Source organism: Meriones unguiculatus, chromosome 16 (assembly GCF_030254825.1).
Source record: "Meriones unguiculatus strain TT.TT164.6M chromosome 16, Bangor_MerUng_6.1, whole genome shotgun sequence".
In the NCBI taxonomy this organism is placed as follows: domain Eukaryota; kingdom Metazoa; phylum Chordata; class Mammalia; order Rodentia; family Muridae; genus Meriones; species Meriones unguiculatus.
Window position 1 is genome coordinate 15,033,507 of NC_083363.1, and position 20,220 is coordinate 15,053,726.

Below are 20,220 nucleotides of genomic sequence, written 5' to 3' on the forward strand. Positions count from 1 at the left end.
CTGAAAACGTGACAGTAATCTCCCTAATGTTCTATATAAATAGGTAATTGTTAGCACAACTAAATGAAAGGTTTTAAAAATAGTATATATGGAAGCACCTTGTACATTTAAAGTCCCTCCAAGGGTTGGTTGAATGAGACAGTGGGTGTACAGCGTTTTAGCTTGCAGTGGGTTTTGGAGATTCAGTTTGTAAGTTTTAGTTAGTAGAATGATTTGGTTTTATTCTCTCAAGATTAATATTTACTAACGCTTGTTGAAGCCTCTCATAATTTGTTACTGCTGGTCTTTGTAGAAAAGGATCTGAGGGATTTTGTCTTAATTAAAAAACTTTTGTGCATGATAGTAGAAATGAAGGCTGTAAACAGTGTTCCTAGGGAAGTACATAAAAAAAAGTATCAGTGGCCTTTGGTATGTGATACAGCTTTATACTGATTATATTTTGGATAGTCTCCAGACCATTAAAAGTAGCAAACAGAATCCCTTATATATATGTGTGTATGTGTGTGTAAATTTAAATATATAAATATTCCTTTTATAAAAGTTTTATTTATTCATATGTATGATTGTTTTGTCTATAGCTATGTCTGGGTGCCATGTGTGTGCAGTGCCTACATAGACCAGAAGAGGGTACTGAACCCCAGGAACTAAAGTTGCAGGAGTTATGAGCCACCATGGGGGTGCTGGGAACTAAACTCAGCTCCTCTACACAAGCAGCCCATGCTGTTAACCACTGAGCCGTCTCCTCCTTCCAAGCCCCAGCCAGAGCCGCTTTAATGTAAAATGTCCTGTTGTTTGTTGGCTCCCCTGGGTCTGCATTTGTGTTGGTAAACATGTCTCCCCTCACTTCCTCTGGCTGTCCACAGGGAGCTTTCTCGATAATCCACATTCGGCACTTTCCTTTGCTTATTGTCATCTGATTGGTTTGGCACTCATCATCTGGACTATGCTCTCATGTGGCTAGCCAGTTTCCCCTCCTGGTGACAATACCTATAAAACAACACAATATTTTAAAGCTAGGAAACCAGCAATCATCGCACCTCTGCTAGACCTTCTGGAACTGTGGATTCCACCAACTTTGAACTGACATTATATCTGTTCTGAATAGGACTGGACCTCCTTGCTTGTCATCATCCATAAACAATAGAGATATTTACAGTGTGTTAGGTATAATAAATAATAGATGAGTTAAGGTGGAACGTAAGTCGTGTGGAGATCCCACACACATAATATGCATTTTTATATTAGAGTCTTAAGCATCCACAGGTTTGGTTGTCTGTGAGGACCCTGGCATCCATTCTTCATGGATACTGAGGGGTGGGTAGGTTTTCCTTATGTGCAGAGCAGATGAACAGAGAGGTGGTTTGTGGGTAGTCATGCTGGACTTAGAAAGAAGTTTCATGACTTGTCACTGGTATCCCTGAACATTTTTATTTAATGTAGTGATTCGTGACAGAAGAGGTTGAAGCTCGGCCTAAAGCCAGGCTGCTGGGAACATGTGCGTGGGGATCAGTTTTGTTTCATGAGCTGTGTTAACAAAACCAATGTGTATCAGGTCTTTGTACCACCAGGGCTGTATGACATCCTGCATAGATTTGTCTTGTCCATTGTTCAAAGTTTGACAGCGATAGCCCCCAGCCACCTGATTCCAGTTTTGTCACCTGATCATCATGACAACCCAGTTCTTCCCACTCTCTGTGCATGTGCTGTGTGTTTTGGTTAGAATGCTTGGCGGTGTGACAGTGGTCCTGGGGTCATCCCCAGGTTATTTCATTAAAGAACTGTTGAGGAATAGTCTGCTGACCCTCAGTTACTTCGTGCTGGTGAGGAGGGGTCTCGGAGTTTGGGCTTTCTGAATGGCTTCCTGGTATGTGCTACCTTCCTTCTCCTTCAGCCTCCAAGCCAGGCATAAGAACCACGTGATCTTGATTCTGGCTAGACTCCACCTCATACTCTGCCACATAAACTCTGAATTCTGGTTTCCTCAACTGTTTATAGTTTCAAATTATATATATACACACACACACACACACACACAAGGTTATATGAAGCACGTACAAGAAAGGTGTATGAAAACTGAACTTGAGGGACTGCAGTGGTCACAAAGATCCAAATGGATGGAAGGGATTTCTTGGTCCAAAATGCAACTAACAGGACCCCCTAATGTCCCAGCAAAATAAACATCTTAGGCTTTCAGACATCTCTCCTGTGAGAGTTTACAACATCATCATCTTCTCTTCCTTGGCTTCCTTCATGGTAGCACAAAGTGACGCCAACTCTCAGTCACTTCCTACATGAAGTAACCAAGGAAACAAACAGCCTCCTTCATGAGGGTAGCCTGCCTCTCTATTGATACAAGGGCCCACGGAGAAGATGAGCTGCTCTTTCCAAGAAGCAGGCTGCAGGTGGCGCCTAGCTGGGAGCCATCCGATGAGTGCTCAATGGATTAGAGGAGAAGTTTCCAGTTAGCGAATCCAGTGTCCTTTTCCTGGCTTGAGAGTGTGTATTTCAAATAAAGTCAGCGTAAACTTGACGTGCCTTGGGTTGGTCTCAGGTGCTGATTACTCCTCTGTGGACCTTTAACTTTTCGCCTGCGTGGGAGACTCTGGTGAAATAAACATGTTAGTGCACTGACGGCTCTGGGTTTGGCATGGGACTCCTTCACCTGTAACATATTATCCTGTAATTGCTGAAAACCTGCAAGATGTGTAGTTTAGTGATGCCTCTTCCCCTACAGAATGCAAATTGGAAATTTGCTGGAGATGGATGAAATCTCTGATGAGCATTGCAGACACTAACTTGGATTGTTTTTTTTTTCTTTCTTTCTTTCTTTCTTTTTTTTTTTTTAAATCAGATACTTGTAGAACTTGATAAGATTGTACTTGCTTATTTTGGTCTAACTTGTGCAGTTTATTTTAGGCTGGTAAAATTATGTAAGCAGTTTCTGGTAAATCTCTGAAATTAAAAAAAAAAGAATCGATGGAAAATTCCAAACAGTTAAAAAATTTTCAACATATACATTATCATATCTTCCTACCTAAATCTCTCTTCAACCCCACATAACTACAGCCAAACAGAGACAGGTAATCTCATATTTATTAAGGATACTTATAGTATAGAAAAATGAAATGTTAGTCTCAGGGGATAGAATGTTAATCCCTGTTTATAAAAATTTAAACATGAGCATGCGTTTTTATCTGCAATGCAAGCCTGATCCCGTTGACTGGGCTCAGAGCCGTGGATGGCTAGGTCATAGGACTTAGGGAGGAATTTGGCACCCTTCCTCTGCTAAGTGAGCATAGTAAAGAATGGCTCCCCGTGTTCTTCAGTGCATCTCTCCTCATCAAAGAATCTTTTTATTATTCCTTGCAGTGAATAGTGATTAACAGAGACCTACAGCCAGTTAACATGCAGAGAACAAGAGGCAGTGGAGAGCACATCTCTAAAGGGACATCTGTATCACATCCCAAGGCTCAGCGATCGTTGTGGAAGAGAGGGCGGAGAGACTGTAGGAGCCGGACGTAGTGGGCATCTGCACTGAAACAGTGTTTGGTGGACACGCCAGGGCTGTTGTCCGCATGGACTCATGGCAGCCGTGTGTACATGATCTGGACACGGTCAAGCCGGGCAGAGTCACACTATCAATGCTGGAGGAGCCTATGGAGACCCATCCCTTGTTGAGGAGGTCTTGGGAATTTCAGGCGGGGAAGGGTGACTCAGTTTTCTTCAAGGATGCAGGCCCTGAAAGGCTGCTCAAGCTCCCATAGATGGTCCTACATGCACACACAGTCAGCACTCAGAAGACTCAAGGGGGTTAAATAAAAGAGAACACATGAACTTGGCAGGAAGCAAGTGACGGGATAAACACATTATATCTATCTATCTATTTATCTATCTATCTATCTATCTATCTATCTATATATATGAACTTCTCAATCAATAAAAAATTTTTTAAAAAGTACATATGAATTAGGAAGTTAGGGTGAGAAGTGTTGTATATTCATAGCTTGCCCTCTCCATATTTTAGTTAGGTCATGTGGTGAAAGTTTGATATTCCTAGGAATGACATTTTAGGCTGTAAATATTTTCTATCCATCGAATCTGATAGTAGCGTAATAACTGAGCTGCGACTCAACTGTTCATATTCTGTAAACGAGGAACACAGTACGTCTAATTGACAGAAACTTAACAGCGATGGATTCAGATGCTTATGTTGCAATTCGGAGTGTCAGTCTCTTGACAGAGCAGAGGACAGCAGCTCCGGGTGTGTCGGGCCGCATCTGCAGCCATCTGTCAATGCATGTGGCCCATCAGAAACGGGTTGCCCGTGACTTCTTTAGAAGGGCATTTCAAAATCTCTCCTGTTGTCATGACATGAAAGATTTCCGTATGTTAGGTTAGAGTAAGTCTTTTAAATCTTCGTGGTATGCTGGCCATGATGTTGTATACCTGTAAATCCCAGAACCTAGAACTTGACTGGCTGAGGCAAAAGAATCAAGAATTTGAAGCCAGCCTGGGCTACATAGTGAAACTTTGTCTCCAAAAAAATTAAGGCATGATTTAATGTTCACAGAAAATTATTCACGATGTGATTGTTCTTTGAGTTTGGGCCTTAGGAAAATGGAAACAAGCAATATTAAGATTTTTAAGAACTTAGCTGTGGGGGCTAGAGAGATGGTTCAGTTGGTAAAGTGCCTGCCCCACAAGTGTGAGGACCTGAGTTCGAATCCCTAGCACTCAAGTAGAAAGCAGAGTGTAGTGATGTACATCTGTAACCTCAGTGCTAGAGGGTAGTAGAAAAGAGGATCCTTGGGCTTTATTGGCCAGAAATTCTTCATAAATTGGGGAGTTTCAGGTTCAGTGAGACATCCTGTCTCAAGAAATGAGGCAGAGGGCCAGCAGGATGGCTCAGCAGGCAAAGGTGCTTGTCGCCAGGTCTGAAGACTTGAGTTCAGTCCCAGGATGCACAGGAAAGAAGGAAAGGACCAACTCCTGAAAACCGCAGATACTCATCTAGATGTGTGCGCCACACTCCATGTCCTATGCATACAAAATAAGTAAATGAAAAATAAAGGGTGGGGTTGACAGAACACGATATTGGTTGTTGACCTCTGACTTACACGCAAACACATGCACACATACACAGATACACACACATACACAAAGTATCTTGAACTCACTTTCAGTTTTTTTGTTTTGTTTTGTTTTTTTTGTGAGTGTGTTTTTGTTTTGTTTTTTCTTTCTTCAAGACAGAGAGCCGTCTTTTCCTCCTGCAGGGTTTTGTGGCCTGGCATGCCTCCGCATTCTGTAGCTTAGCTGACACAATAGTATTTATAGTTTTATTTCCATAAGGAAGTAAAAGGCATCTTAGGCCATTTCCCAACTTTGAGGTCAGATTTCACACAGCCAAGGACACGAACATCTTTTGGGAGAGAGATGGTCAGAATTAGTTACTTAATCCAATTAAGCCCTTGGATGGAAACTGGACATTTTGGACAGAGTATTGACTTACGTGTGAACTGAGGCTCTCAGCAGGTTTCTGGGAAGCAATTTCCTGGTCAAGTTTGTAATAAGTAAATGACTTTGGGAAACACACGAGACCCTTTTAAAAAGAAGCCAATGCCTCCACCCACTGTAAAGCCACAGACTTCTCTTCCTTAGTTCCATAATTTTTTAAAAAAATGTTTTTAAAAAACTTTTATGGTAGGTAAGTTGGAGTCAGCAGTTTGTTCTCGGAGCTTTGGTTGTGTGACATGCAGAGAGAGGCACAGCAGAAGTCACAAAAAAACAGAATAAAACCAGACCAAGCCTAGAGCCATTTTCTGGAATTCACTTCAGATGTTTTCTTTTTCCTTCTGAGACTGAGGTAGTCATTTCTTTCTTGGGGTCTTTATAGTGTCTGTCATTTCTATCATCTTCCTGACTTCAGCTTTTCCAGTCCCCCTTTGGTCCATTGAGGACACCTCTTTGTGTAGCTTGCTGCATGTGTATCCTTTGAGCTGCTTCCTGTCCTGCCGTCAACCCTGTCTCTGTGGGCTCTTCTTCTGTGCATCATGCTTAAGGACTGGACTTTCCGAGCCCCCTTCACTTTCCCCTCTCCTCGCTTTTTTGCTTCCCACTCTAGTGACAAACTCCCTTCAAGCAATGGTTCTCAACCTCCCTAATGCTTTGACCCTTTAATACAGATACTCAAGTTGTGGTGACCCCCAAACCATAAAATGATTTTCCTTGCTACTTCATAACTGTGATTTTGCTACTGTTACGAATCAAGATGTAAATACCCCTGTTTTCTGATGATCTTTTGAGGGCCGCGCCCCACAGGTTGAGAGCCTTAAAGCATTGCCCCTGCCATTCCTGAGGAGACTGACATGAGTTGTCAGCTTACCTGAGAAGCTCCTGGGGGAAGCTTCTGACTCCCCAGAAGTAAGTCACTCCATCCTGCAGTAGCTTCACCTGGTTGTCATTTGTCAATAGCAAATCACAGCCAGTCACAGGAGCCTGATGGTCTTGGTTCATGTCACGTCTTCAAGTCTGTTTGGGCCTTATCCATACAGGCAGATGCCAAGAGACCCGAGCCTTCCTGGTAGCACAAGCTGAGACTCAAAGCCTCTCACATGTGCTGGCTGATGCTCTTCCATGTGTCTGTTTGACCTCAATGCACTCCTCCTATGGGAGGGACCGTTTCTGCACCCTTTCTCAGGTAGCCAGTTCATTTCCTTCTAGCTCCCAGCATCAGTGAGCATTCTTCTGGGTCAGAGTTCTGCCCATCTTCTCAAGTCCTTGCGACTGCTCTAACAGTAGATGTTAACAAATAATTTAACAGAGATGGTAAATGAGGCTGAGAACGGGCACATAATTTGCTCCACACGGCACACTAGAAATTGCCTGAGAATGGTACCGGACTCCACGTTGATAACTAGATAAGGACATTAGCAGTGTCATTTGGCCAAACATACCTGATGCTTACTGTATGCAGGGCGGTGAGCACAATTTTTATTTTTCAGACTGTGACCTCTTTAAATACAGAAGGCAAGAGGACACTTCGGTTGACATAAGGATAAGGAAGAAGGCAAGGATAGCAAGGAGCATGAGTGATTCCAGCTGGATAATGTCAGGATGGGAAGAATGATAGCTTGAGCAGGTGATGGCTGAAGACTGAGTTTGAGAAGGAGCTTGGAATGGAACGGTTTGTGAGAGAGACCAGTAGACTCACAGGTCCTGAAGTGGTGAAGCAGGGAGGGAACATCTACTGGGCAGCTAAAGAGTAGAGGCAGTTAAAGAGGACAGTATTTATTTATTCATTCATTTTCAAAAATATATACTTAGCCATATATGAATGAAACAACAATTAGTGGGGAAAAAAGGGCCATGAATGTGAAAGAGAGCAAGGAGGGGTGTATGAGAGGGTTTGGAGAAAAAAGAGGGAAGGGGGAAACCTGAGGGGGAAGCAGCATTACCAGGCCACAGAAGAAGACAACTCAGCCACTCCTGATGAGACCTAATTGACTAGGATCAGAAGGAAGGAAAAGAAGTCCTCCCCTATCAGTGGACTTGGGGAGGAGCATGCATGCAGAGGGTGGAGGAAGGGAGGGATTGGGATGGGAGGAGGGAGGGAACCACAGGGGGGATACAAAGTGAATAAAGTGTAATTAATAAAGAATTTAAAAAAAGAAAAAAAAACAGAAGAGATAATTTTTTTGTTTTGTTTAAAATTTTATTTTTATTAATTACAATTTATTCAATTAAGAGATAATTTTTAAAAAGACAGAAATATTTGCCTTCTGTTGTGTGTGTGTATGTGTGTGCACCATGTATGTGGCCCACAGAGCCCAGAAGAGGGTGTCAGATCTCCTCAACTGGAGCTGTAGATGTCTGAGCCGCCTTGTGGGTTCTGGGGATAGAACTCAGGACCTCTGCAGAAGCAGCAAGTTCTCTTTTTTTTTGGGGGGGGGGGTGCATCGATTTCAAGACAGGGTTTCTGTGTGTAGCCTTGGCTGTCCGGGACTTGCTTTGTAGACCAGGCTGGTCTCGAACTCACAGAGATCTGCCTGCCTCTGCCTTCACAAATGCTGGGATTATAGGTGTGCGCCACTGTGTCTGGCTAGCAAATGCTCTTAACTACTGAGCAATCCTTCCTTTTTAGTGTTTGTTTGTTTGTTTGTTTGTTTTAATACTCCTGAAGAGTTGGGCTTGGTTGCTACTCTCCGTAATCTCAGAATTTGGGAGGCTGAGGCAAGAAGGCTATAGATTTGAAGCCAGTGTAGGTGAGACCCTGTCTGAAAAACAAAAAGCAAATAACTCCCTCCAAAAAACAAAAACCTAAAACACACAAAGAAAACAAACAAACAAAAAAAAAAACAAAACAGTAACATAGAGTTAACTAACCAAATTAATGTGGATGACAACTTGGTTAATTAGCAAAGGTGAGGCAGGTAGGTCTTAGAAGTTTGAGGGTAAGAGGCTCTTGCTTTTCTTCTGGGTCAGATTAGTATACAGACCCAGCAGAGACAGTGAGAGATCTGTTTTTGTTTTGGTGCTTTCAAGTAGAAATATTTTCCAAGAAAAACAGCAGTGTTAAGACACTGGGCCAAGTGACCAGTGAGTACTACAAACAAGTTGGGCAGCAACGTACAAGTGACCTTTGACCTCCACATCAGGGACACAGTGGGGCCCTGAAGCAGCTGAGAGCCCACTGGCCCTGTCCACAGCAGGCAACTGTCCCTTGTGCCAGCCAAATGCTGCCATGAATTCTTTGTGCCGAATCCACCAACTTTTCCAGAAAAATCAGATCTGAGTTGCTATGTTGGATTCTTGGATCTTCACGTGTTAGCCCAACTCCTAACATCCCCGGAAAATGGACAGACAGAATGCATGGGTAGGTTGCCAGTTACCCACGCGTAGCTGCTGAGAGCTGTCGGATGCTTGAACAGGTAGACTCAGCTGTGGGTGGCCCGTGTGAACCATTTACTCTCTCGTGTGGTACACAGGCCCGAGAAGGAAATGTTACTGTCATTTGTGTTCTTAATGCATTCAGTTGTCTCCCCGTTGATTAATTTAGTCATCTCTAAATCCGTGTTAAAAATAAGTTTTATCCTGTTTTGAGAGATTAATGACTGATGGTTGCTGCTAGTTCTAGACATTGCTTGTTCTTATTTTCTTCCATTCTCTGTTTATGCCACAAAGTAAACAGCCAGGTGGTTGCAGTTCGGCCAGTAATCCCAATACTCCGGGAGGCAGAGGCAGACAGATCTCTGTGAGTTCAAGTCAGGATAGTCAAGGCTACACAGAGAAACCCTGTCTTGAAAAAACAAGATCAACCAAGGAAACAAAGTGAACTGGCCTGCAAAATTGACAAGGAAGGAGGGATGTCTTGCCTTGGAGACTCTGATTCCTTTTGGATTACTTGTTGGCTTCATTTGTGCTGCTGACCATGCCCACTTCATTTCCCTCACTGTCTGCCTCATCATCACCTCCCTTACTTCCAGTGTCTGCTGCCTGTCCTCCCTCACTCTGTGTGCTAGGCTCCCTTTGCTTCTATTCCTCCTGCTGGTATTACCTGCATGTGTGAGTGGGAAGAACTACATTGTAAACACACTCTTGGCCCACCTGAAGGATGATGGGAAATGTAACTTTATGAAGAGAAACATTTCATCACTTTTAATGAAATACAAATATGCAGGGGGGGTTCGTTTATTGGGAATGGAAGGAAATCTTCATTTAATATGACTTAACTCGTAGTTTTGTATTGCAAGAGCCATGTCTGGTGTATTGACAATGGTCTTGGGTGAATTTTGCTCAGTACAAGCATCTCTGATGGTCCTGGCAACATGCTGGGTTAATTACTTGTCCATGTACTTTTAGGTCTTGTTTCTGTTAAAATTCTGGAATCTGGAAGAGAACAACACAGACTTGGGCACTCTCAATAGATTAGGGCTTAGAAAAACACATCTCTTTTCCTCCCTCAAGCTTTAAAAAAAAAGTTTGCGTTGTTTTAAGCTGAGATCATTTTGTTGTATCAACACAAATCTAGAAACATATAAGAATAAGAATTTTTATGTGTGAAAATCTTATCCGTAAATACAAGTTCTTAATTAAGTCAATATTTTTCTCTTGATTTCTGACTCAGATCATGGAAGAAACAAACACGCAGATTGCATGGCCGTCCAAGTTAAAGATTGGAGCCAAATCCAAGAAAGGTAATTTGGGAAGGGGAGTAGGTATGCTTGAAAAGTGATATTATGGAATTGCTGGAGAAATAAGCCTTTCTTCTAATCACCTTTGTCCTTAAATACTTGTCAGATAGCCATATTTGGGGAAGGTTTTCACGGTTAAAATAAATAGGTGGCTTTGCAGCAGCAGAAAAATATGTTTAAATAATAGTATTATATAAAAAAGAATGTTACCATAATGGATTTTCTCTGTAATCTCAAGGATGTCTGTCAGATCAGTAGCCATGAAGAATGGCAGTTCTACATGAGATTGTAGCCTGTGTTCTCACTGTCTGGACTTTAAAGTTCTTTTGTTATCACTGTCTAGATTTACTGTGCCTCTCTTCCATGTGAATGAACCCTAGACTTCTTCTTGAATGAACCTTCTTCATCTACCTGACAGCATTAGACCCACTGCATTTTAGACTGGACATTCCCCCTGCTTTCTGCCTACTTGTAGATAGATGGTCAGAGATGAGAGGAAAACACCCATTTACTTACCCCTACCAGGGGATTCTATGCCCCGGATCCTGTGTTTTTCTCAAATATAACTTTCTAGTCTGTGTTTAAGATTTTCTTTCTTTCTTCTTAAAATATACTGTAGTTCCAGCAATCCTACTGTGTATATTTAATGAAGAATACAGATGTCTGTAGACATCAGGGGATAATATAAATGCCATCATAACATTCCTGCAAGCTGAGCCCTGTCATACAGTCTGGCCTTTCTCTTGTTGCTGCTGTTCAGTTTGTCTTTTTTTTTTCCATCTCCTGTGACTTCTCGCTAAATGACATTTTAACACTGCACAGGGTCCCAATTTCCTTCCTCGTTTTAGTCTAGATTTCCCTCAGTCTCATTTCGTGTTCTCCTCTCATGGAATAGAATTAATATTGCAGAGTACTTTGCATCTTTGTGTGTGAGTGTGTGTTTGAGTGTTTTTAGCCAAACATGGCATGCCTATGGAAACTTCAGTCTTCCACCTTTTTATTTATCTCATGGTGGCAAGGAAGGGAGAGCATTAGTGTTGAACTGTCATAATCAGACACGCTTAGTTCCAAGTCTTCTTGTAAGATACAAATATGTTTAATGCTAAAAAAGGTGCTCCTAATTAATTGAGCCCTCTTGTCACATGTCCAGCCATTTTGTTCTTGCTATGCAATAGCGAGAACTTATCTGCTTATTTGACTGTTAATAAAATAAAATAAAATAAAATAAAATAAAATAAAATAAAATTGAAGATTGAGCATACCTTGGAGTCCTGTTCCCTGTTGTCAGGCGTTTTTACTTAAGAAATGAAATTTATTTCATTTCTGGCTTACTAAAAATGAAATTTAGCCAGTCTGCAAAGAAAAACCCTGAGGAAATATGAATGTTAGGGCAGTTTGGGATGATTTTGGATGGTTTGTTCTTATATCTGTGATGAGCTTCACCTCCCCACCCGCCCATTTTCTTGGGGGGGGGGAATGGATGAATTTTTATTATTAATATTATTGTTCAAAATGTGGTTTGGACTTTAGAGACTTAGGAACTGTGGGGATGAGCAGAATCATGTCATGTTTTTGGAATGGCTTCCATCACCAACAGGCTCAGCTCTTTGGGGTGCTCAGCCGTACCCCACATCCTGATGATGTATTACGCTTTGGGGATGAGACAGTGTTAGAGTATTTGGGTTAGTTTGCACCTGGTTGATGTTAACCTCTGGACTTGTGCCTAAGGCTTGGCCCCTGCAGGCTCAGGTCTCACACGCTTCATGTTCCTTTTTTTTTTTTATTATTTATGAAGTGCTCTGACTGTATGCTACACAACAAGGAAGATGTGCCAGAAGAGACTAAGGAAGAGAAAAAGAGTCGAGAGTGGGCCTCAGGGGACTGTACTGTTCAGCCAACTTGATTGCTGTTATTATTTAAGCACAAAGCTGATGAATCAGCTCTTGGCCTAACATCCTACCCCCTCCCCACCCCTCCTTGATATATAATAGAATATACACATATATGTGTATATATATTCCTGTTCTTTAAAATGGTTTAATTCAGAGATTAAGCATCACTATGTTTTGTAGCTAGTAAAATTAAGCAGCAGGAGGGATCTGAGGAGGCAATTGTTTGCTCCTCTGGTGGGGTGTAGCCTTCTGGTCCCTGCATGTTGTAAGAGAGAGGGTTGTTTGTTTTTAAGCCTTTGTCATTCCCAGCTCTCATTATTAAAGAAACTAAAAGTATGCGTGCGTATTCCTGGGCCCGTGCCATGTACGAGATGATTATTAAATCTAACCCTCATGGTGACGTGAAGGTCTGGGATGTATACAGACCTCAGATGGTGTTGAGGGACAGCCCTGTGGTTTGTGCTATATTTTACTCTTGCTTTTATAGTGCTTTACTTGAATATTTGAGTCCACACAAACTTTATTTATTTTTTTATGGCCCCCGCTTTCCCCGTCTGCCTCCTCCTTCACCTTACTGGAATTTAGTTTTGTGTTTTCCAAATCAGCTTCCAGTAGCTCTCTTCAAACCTTATCTTTTAAACCCTCCGTACGCTTTATCAGCAGGGCTGCCTGGATGCCCGTGCAGTGCGGCCTCCTTGGCAGAAGTTCTGGTTACTGCCTGGCACACAGGCAGAAAGCAGAAGCCCGAGTTTGCTTCAGTTAGAAGATTTAGATTCTTCTCTAGAAAGCGGAGCTCAGTAGTTCTTAGATGATGGCCCAGGGAGGGGCAGGCTGGGAATCTGTGTGCTTGACAAGTTCCTCTGGTTGTCCTTAGGGTCAGACAGAGTTTGGGAAAAAAAAAACCTCACAACCTGAGAGAGAAGTGTGAAGTCAGGGCCAGGGGTAGAGGTAGCCACAGCTGAAGACTGGAGAAGGCCACCCTCAGCTACAATAATGCTGTCTGTCCTGGCATGCTAAGAGCCGCACTGCTGCAGATGATCTGTCATCTCCGTGCTCAGTTACGGCAAGACGCTTGCCATGAAGATCAGGCAGTGTTCTGTGCATGTGCAGCTCTGAGCAAAAAAGCGTCTGCAGCTTTGTCTTCTTCTGTTTCCCTCTCATGTCTTTTCATGTCTTCTTCCCCGTCCTTGCTTTTCCCTCCGACCTTGGTAGAATGGAGTAGGAGGCGTCTCAGTGGAGTTATTTTCTGCAGCGTATTTTCTCAAAGTGCACACAGACACACAGATAGGCAGCCACACACACTATGTGCATGCGTGTGTGTGTGTGTGTGTGTGTGTGTGCGCGCGCGCGCGCGCGCGCCAGCACTCACACACATAGACTGATGGCTAAAGAATTTTTATAACTATTCCCGAGAGTGTTTGGATTATTGGAAGGCTGAAGGTTGAATTAAGCCAGAAAGAGTTGAGAATTTAAGATTTGAGCAACAGGCATTTGAATCTGTGACTTCAAGATTCTCTTCAGGGGAGCCACAGCTTAGAAAAATAAATACTTTGTGCTTCTTCTCTCCAATATGAATTTATTTTGTGTGGGAGAATATAAAACTGAAGCCCTTGAAGCCAAAGAGTTTACATGGAAAGAGCTTGAGGTCTGCGCTCGTGAAACCAGCATTTGAGGATTAAAGTGTTTAAAACTATAAAGTTTTACTAACCCGTAATAACTTTGGGCAGTCCTTTCAGTTTTTGAGTATGCTTTTATGATTGATAGCCTATTTTAAATTAAAGGAAACTTCATTAAAATATGAATAGTGTTTTGAACAAGTTTGCTTTTCCAAATGGAATTCCGGTCAGAGCTGCCCTAAGAGAGATAAAGGTGGTCAGGAATGAGAAGTTATCACAGTGGGATGGCTGTACTGCGAACACAGATTGAGTGAGTCTTTCTGTTAAATTAGGTAAATATTTTTCTTCTCTTTTGCTTTTAATGGGTTCATCAATCTCTTTGTAAACTGGTGAAGGTAAGTGGGGGAGTCAGAAACAAACCCCAAATGTCTAGGGTCAGCACTGATGAAGCTTTGTTCCAGAGTTAGACAACTTGGGTAGACAGTAGTCTCCACAGGGATTGCTTCAGTGGCAATTTATATTACTGGATGCCCCATAGGACCAGCAGGGACACCAGCATTCTCTAGATGGCTGGGTGTGTGTCCTGGTTTGGAAATAAATAGCAGGACAGCTGGCTCTTCTCCCTTTGTCAGAAGAGACAAGAGAATCAGCAACATTTCCATTAGATTTTTGTTGTTTTTGGTTACGTTCCCTTAGAACAAATGGGTATGTATCAAACAGGTCACCACAGCAGGACAAAAAGCCACACACTCATTACTGTTTCCCAGGGGAAGTGTCTTAGAGAAAGAACATACATGGCTGGCCATCAGTGTTTGAGGGAAGCGAGACATATGGCCCACAATGCTGGACCAAAGTATTCCTATTAGTGCGTGTGTAACCTGTTAGTGGATCAAAAAGTTAACAAGTGAGTTGTAACGTGCCTAGATGAATCATAAAACAGAATGTGAAAACTCTCTTTGACGGAACTTTCAGCCATACCCATTGCTGGGCACATGCATGTGTGTATTCCTAGATTATGACATTATGTGTGGGACAAGGAAAGGCTGTGGAGCACCAGGCCTGGTAGTCCATTCTCTAGAGGTCAAGAGAACACAGGCTGTGTTCATTGCTACAGTCCTTGCTTTGTCTCTGGTGTACAGTCAGCCCTCAGCACACGTTTGGGCATGGTGACCCAGGGGCCACTCGAAGCACAGGAGACTTGAACATGGTTTAGAACGGTGTTCTTCCTGTGTGAGTGGCAGCCACTGTTCCGGGCATCACTGCCTGATAATCTCCCTCACGCACGTACATGTGTAGCACGTGTGTGAAAATTAGTGTTTGACGTCTGATGTCTTCGATGGCTCTCCACTTCATTTCTCTGTGGCAGTGTCGTTCACTGTGGTAAGGGCTTGCCAGTCTGACTAGGATGGGGGCCAGTGGGCCTCAGATGTCTCCCCGTCCCTGATGCTGGAATTGCAGGTGTGCTCTGTGACACACAGCTTTCACGAGGCTCATGGGGTCTGAACTTGGGTCCTCACACTTGTGATATAGGAGCTTCGCCCACCGAGGCATCTCCTGGGCTCGAGGGTCTGACTTCTTTAGAGCCTCAAAGGCCCCCTCTCCTCCTGAATACTTTTTTCTGCCCACACCTGTGAGAAAGTACCTGTCCTTAGTCTAGAGTGCTCTTTGAGGACTCCTACTGGTGGCAATGGCCAAGAATAACTAGCAATAGCCACACTAACTTCATAATGCTCTGTCTTTGGAAATTGCAGGGGTCAAGGATGGGTAGGAGTCAGGCTCACTCTGCTCATAACTAACGCCTGGCTTTTCAGAGTTTACAGTCAAACAGGGAACTGCTCCAGACTGGGGTCTCATTGCCTTTGGGTTTTAATTTGACAATTTCATGTTGTTCCCTTAGGATGAAACTTTTAAATAATCTTTAAACTGTTTCAAAAAGGAAGATTTGGGAGGAAGCTAAACTCAGAATCTGTTACAAGTTGCCTGAAAGAGTTTTATTTTTTTTTTGTTTTAATTTTTATTTTATTTAACTCTTTGAAAGTAGAATCAAACCCACTCAGCAACCTTTATGTTTCTTCTGGACAGGAAGAATTTTTGCAGCCTTGTCACATGGTGATTCTAATTGGCCACCAAGAGCTGAAGAGGTCATGTGCAGTGAAGAGCAGCCCCCATTAGAGACAGTGACCTAGGAGAGCAAACCTATAGCCATTTCTACCTCTTTCTACAAACCAACATGTTTCTTTTTGTTTGTTGTTTATTTATTTATATTTATATTTGTGCATGTGTGTGCATGTGTTTGTGTGTACCTGTGACTTGCGGGAGTCTGTTCTTGCCTCCCACCCAGCTTATGGGTCTTGGAGGTGGAACTCAGGCTGTTTGACTTGGCAACAAGCTCCTTCACCTGCTGAGTTCTCCTGCTGGACCTTTGTTCTTCTTTATATATAAACGTCTCCTTGATGTGTCTTCATTGAGTGAGGTGGTGGGTTTTGTTACACTGTTTCTATCCAAGGCTGTAGTGGATTTGACTAACAGCCCTGCTCTCCTGTTTACTCCTGTGAATTTCCCTAGGCAGTCCTGCACCCTCTTTCCTACTCTAATGAATTTATGTAACTGTCCAAAACAGTCCTCAACTTCCCTAATGCTGTGATCCTTTAATACAGTTCCCCATGTTATAGTGACCCTCCCCCCAACTCTACAGCTCTTTTTGTTGCTACTTCACACCTGCAACTTTGCCACTGTTGTGAATCATAATGCAAATATCTGTATTTTCTGATGGTCTTAGGTGACTCCTGTGAAAGGGTCCTTGGACTCCAAAGGGGTCAACGACCCACAGATTGAGAACCACTTGTCTAAAATCTAGTCTCCTCACATGAGAGAAATTAGTGATACTGGCTTTTCTTGGTCTGGCTTATTTCTCTCAATATGGTTTCTGGTTGCATCCATTTTCTTGTAATTGACAGAATTTCATTTTTCATCATAACTAAGTAAAACCCCATCGGGCATGTACACACCACATTTTTGTTCTCCATTTTTTTTTTTTTTTTAGTTTTGGAAACAGTTATTTCTAGCTCTTAATACTTCCTGTATACTTAAATAATCAAATTCTTATACCGCTAATGTGACCTTTAAATATCCATTTGGTTCTTTCTCTCCTATGGCATGAAAGCCTAATTCATTGTAAATTTTTTTTGTCATGTGTAAATGTCTGAGAAGGTTTCTGAGTGTGCATATTATCACATTCATGGAAACAGCACACAGCAAGGCAGAGAGAGACAGGAATGCTGTGCAGTCCGTTAACAAGCCTGAGGACCTGAGTTTGTCCAGTTATTTCCCTTTTTCTCTTTTCAATATCCCTGTTCACGGCAGAGCTGCTGCATGGTAGCTGTTGGGTCCATTTGACTCTCTTATTCTATAGTAGGGACAGAATTGAGGATTTCATAGATTTTTTTTTGATAGCCATTTTCCATTAACCTAGGAAGCACATTAATTTGGCATCAGATAGAAATGTTAGTAAATAATTGAAAAGGGGAAAGCAGCATTAGGACAATCCAGAGATGAGGAGACATAGCTACAAAATGCAGACCTGGTAAGACTGTAGCCAGAACACACTGTGCCCTCTTAGAGGCATCGGTAACCACGCAAATGGCTTCTAATGTGCTCAAAAGACCCCAATAGATACTTTATCTTTAAGGGGACAAATAGATGATAAGTGAGAGTCTGAACATCTGTGTCCCGGGAGAATGGTACCTTAACTGAGATGCCACTCAAGTTAGAATGGCTTAAGTTCAGAGCACTGACAATACCAAATGCTTGTGATACGGTGTAGCAACCAGAGCTCTCATTCATAGGTGATGGGCTGCAAGAGGGGACAGACATTTTGGACAACAGTTTCACGCAAAACTAAACGGCCTTTCCAAAATGATTCCGAAATTACACTTCCTGGTGTGCTGCTGTGAGTAAAAACCTCACATCTGCAGAAAAACCCACACATGCGTATCTCTAGGGACTTTATTCATGATTATCATAACATAGAGATCACTGAGATATCCTCCAAGAGGTGACTGGATGGTTATAGCCATGGACAAGGGAGCTCACGGAGAAAAAAAAAAAACAAAAACACGAGCTTCTAGGCACCGAGGCGGCAGAGGAACTTTAAATGCACATTGCAAATGAGGGCCAGACCTTAGAGACTTCCTTTTCTTGGTAACACACACTTACATGTTCTCCATGGCCTTCTGTGGCTTCTTTTTTAGTCCTGAGGTGTATCTGTCACTCATCCACTGTGTAGGACTTTACTGATTGGCCCCCACTTAGCAGTGTGCATATAGGTATTCCTCAAGGTCTTCTCTGGCCTTGAGAACTCATTTCTTTTCAGCACTGAGCAAGGTTCCCTTCAAAGGACATCTTGGTTTCTTTACAAAACCTACTTGACAGAATGTTTACTATTCCCACACAGAATGTGTATGTGTGTGTATGTTGTGTATGTGTACGCACTTATGTGAATGTGTGTATGTATGTGTGTATGTATATGTGTGCACTCATGTGTATATGTATGTATGTGTGTGTGCATGTGTGTGAGTGTATGTGTGCATGTGTGTGTATGTGTATAAGTGTGTGTGTACTAATAACTGAGGCTAAGAGAGGATCTAACTCATTTATGGGAGGGGTTGGTGAAGTTTATGTGCTTTATATTGAATTAACAGTCCACTTAAAAATGCATCTTGTGATCATTACGTGAGTAACTATGCAAAGTCACTCGCTTGTTCCCTTCATTTCTCTGGCTTTAGAGATCTGGGACAGATTTTCTAGCCTTTGCTCTTATGCCTGTGCCTACCATTCTCTGCTGGCGTGTGTCTTCGTGAGAGCTGTGACAATCACTCAGGTTCCTGACCATCATTGCACGGTGTCCCAATGCTGCTGCTGCTGGTTGTCATGGACTGGAAATGGGCTGGCACCCCACTTCAATGGCTTCCCAAATCCTGTGTGGCCCTTTCCCAGCCTTTCCCCTGCCCTGTCAGTCATGGCATTGCTGGAACAGATTCTAGTGACATCCATTAGGCCTGTCAGTAGCAATTAAATGATTCCCACAAAGGACTTTTGCAGTCACTGACAGTACTGAGCTATCATGTGCCGTTGCTCATTAGCTGAGGATCATAAATCATGGTGTCTTCTTTCCGCCCAGTGCCCCCTTTGCAGCTATTACAGCAGGGCTGGTGCTCAGTCCTGCATTTTTTATACTGGCCTTGATAGGAGGAAACATTCTTTTTTTTAATTTTTTATTAATTACACTTTATTCACTTTCTATCCCCCCTGTGGTTCCCTCTCTCCTCCCGTCCCAATCCCTCCCTTCCTCTACCCTCTGCATGCATGCCCCTCCCCAAGTGTACTGATAGGGGAGGTCTTCTTTTCCTTCCTTCTGATCCTAGTCAATTAGGTCTCATCAGGAGTAGCTGCATTGTCATCTTCTGTGGCCTGGTAATGCTGCTTCCCCCTCAGGGGGAGGTAATTAAAGAGCAGGCCAATCAGTTCATGCCAGAGACAGTCCCTGTTCCTATTACAATGGAACCCACTTGGGTACTGAACTGCCATGGGCTACATCTGTGTAGGGGTCTTAGGTTCTCTCCATGCATAGTCTACTTGGAGTATCAGTCTCAGGAACGACCCCTGGGCTCAGAATTTTTGGTTCTGTTGCTCTCCTTGTGGAGTTCCTGTCCTCTCCAGATCTTACTGTTTTCCACTTCTTTCCTAAGATTCCCTGCACTCTGCCCAAAGTTTGCCCATAAGTCTCAGCATCTGCATTGATAGTCTGCAGGGCAGAGCCTTTCAGAGGTCCTCTGTGTCAGGCTCCTGACTTGTTCCCTCTTTTCTCCTTCTTCTGATGTCCATCCTCTTTGCCTTTCTGGATAGGAATTGAGAATTCTCAATAGAGGAATATAGAATGGCAGAGAAACACTTAAAGAAATGCTCAACCTCATTAGCCATCAGGGAAATGCAAATCAAAACGACCCTAAGATTTCACCTTACACCCATCAGAATGGCTAAGATAAAAAACTCAAGAGACAACACATGCTGGAGAGGTTGTGGAGAAAGGGGACCCCTCCTCCACTGTTGGTGGGAATGTAAACTTATACAACCACTCTGGAAATCAATGTGGTGCTTTCTCAGACAACTATATAGCACTATATAGACAACTATATAGGAAGAATAGCACTTCCTCAAGATCCAGCTATACCACTCCTATCCCATACCCAAAAGAGTCTCAAGTACACAATAAGGACATTTGCTCAACCATGTTTGTAGCAGCCTTATTTGTAATAGCCAGAAGCTGGAAACAGCCCAGATGTCCCTCAGTGGAGGAATGGATGCACAAATTGTGGTATTTCTATACAATGGAATATTACTCAACAATAAAAAACAAGAAAATCATGAAATTTGCAGGTAAATGGTGGGATCTAGAAAAGATCATCCTGAGTGAGCTATCCCAGAAGCAGAAAGATGCACACAGTATATACTCACTCATATAGA

The 20,220-nt window shown here is 42.7% G+C and overlaps 1 protein-coding gene across 5 annotated transcripts in view; it reads left to right on the top strand.

The window, feature by feature from the left end:
* The window catches only part of Bicc1 (BicC family RNA binding protein 1), a 224,220-nt gene that overhangs the window by 117,699 nt on the left and 86,301 nt on the right, over positions 1 to 20,220 (top strand). For all 5 annotated transcript variants that reach the window (XM_021649788.2, XM_021649790.2, XM_021649792.2 and 2 more), the window contains exon 3: positions 10,124 to 10,193. In XM_021649788.2, coding sequence (XP_021505463.1) covers positions 10,124 to 10,193 — 70 coding nt within the window. The remainder of the gene's footprint in view (positions 1 to 10,123; positions 10,194 to 20,220) is intronic.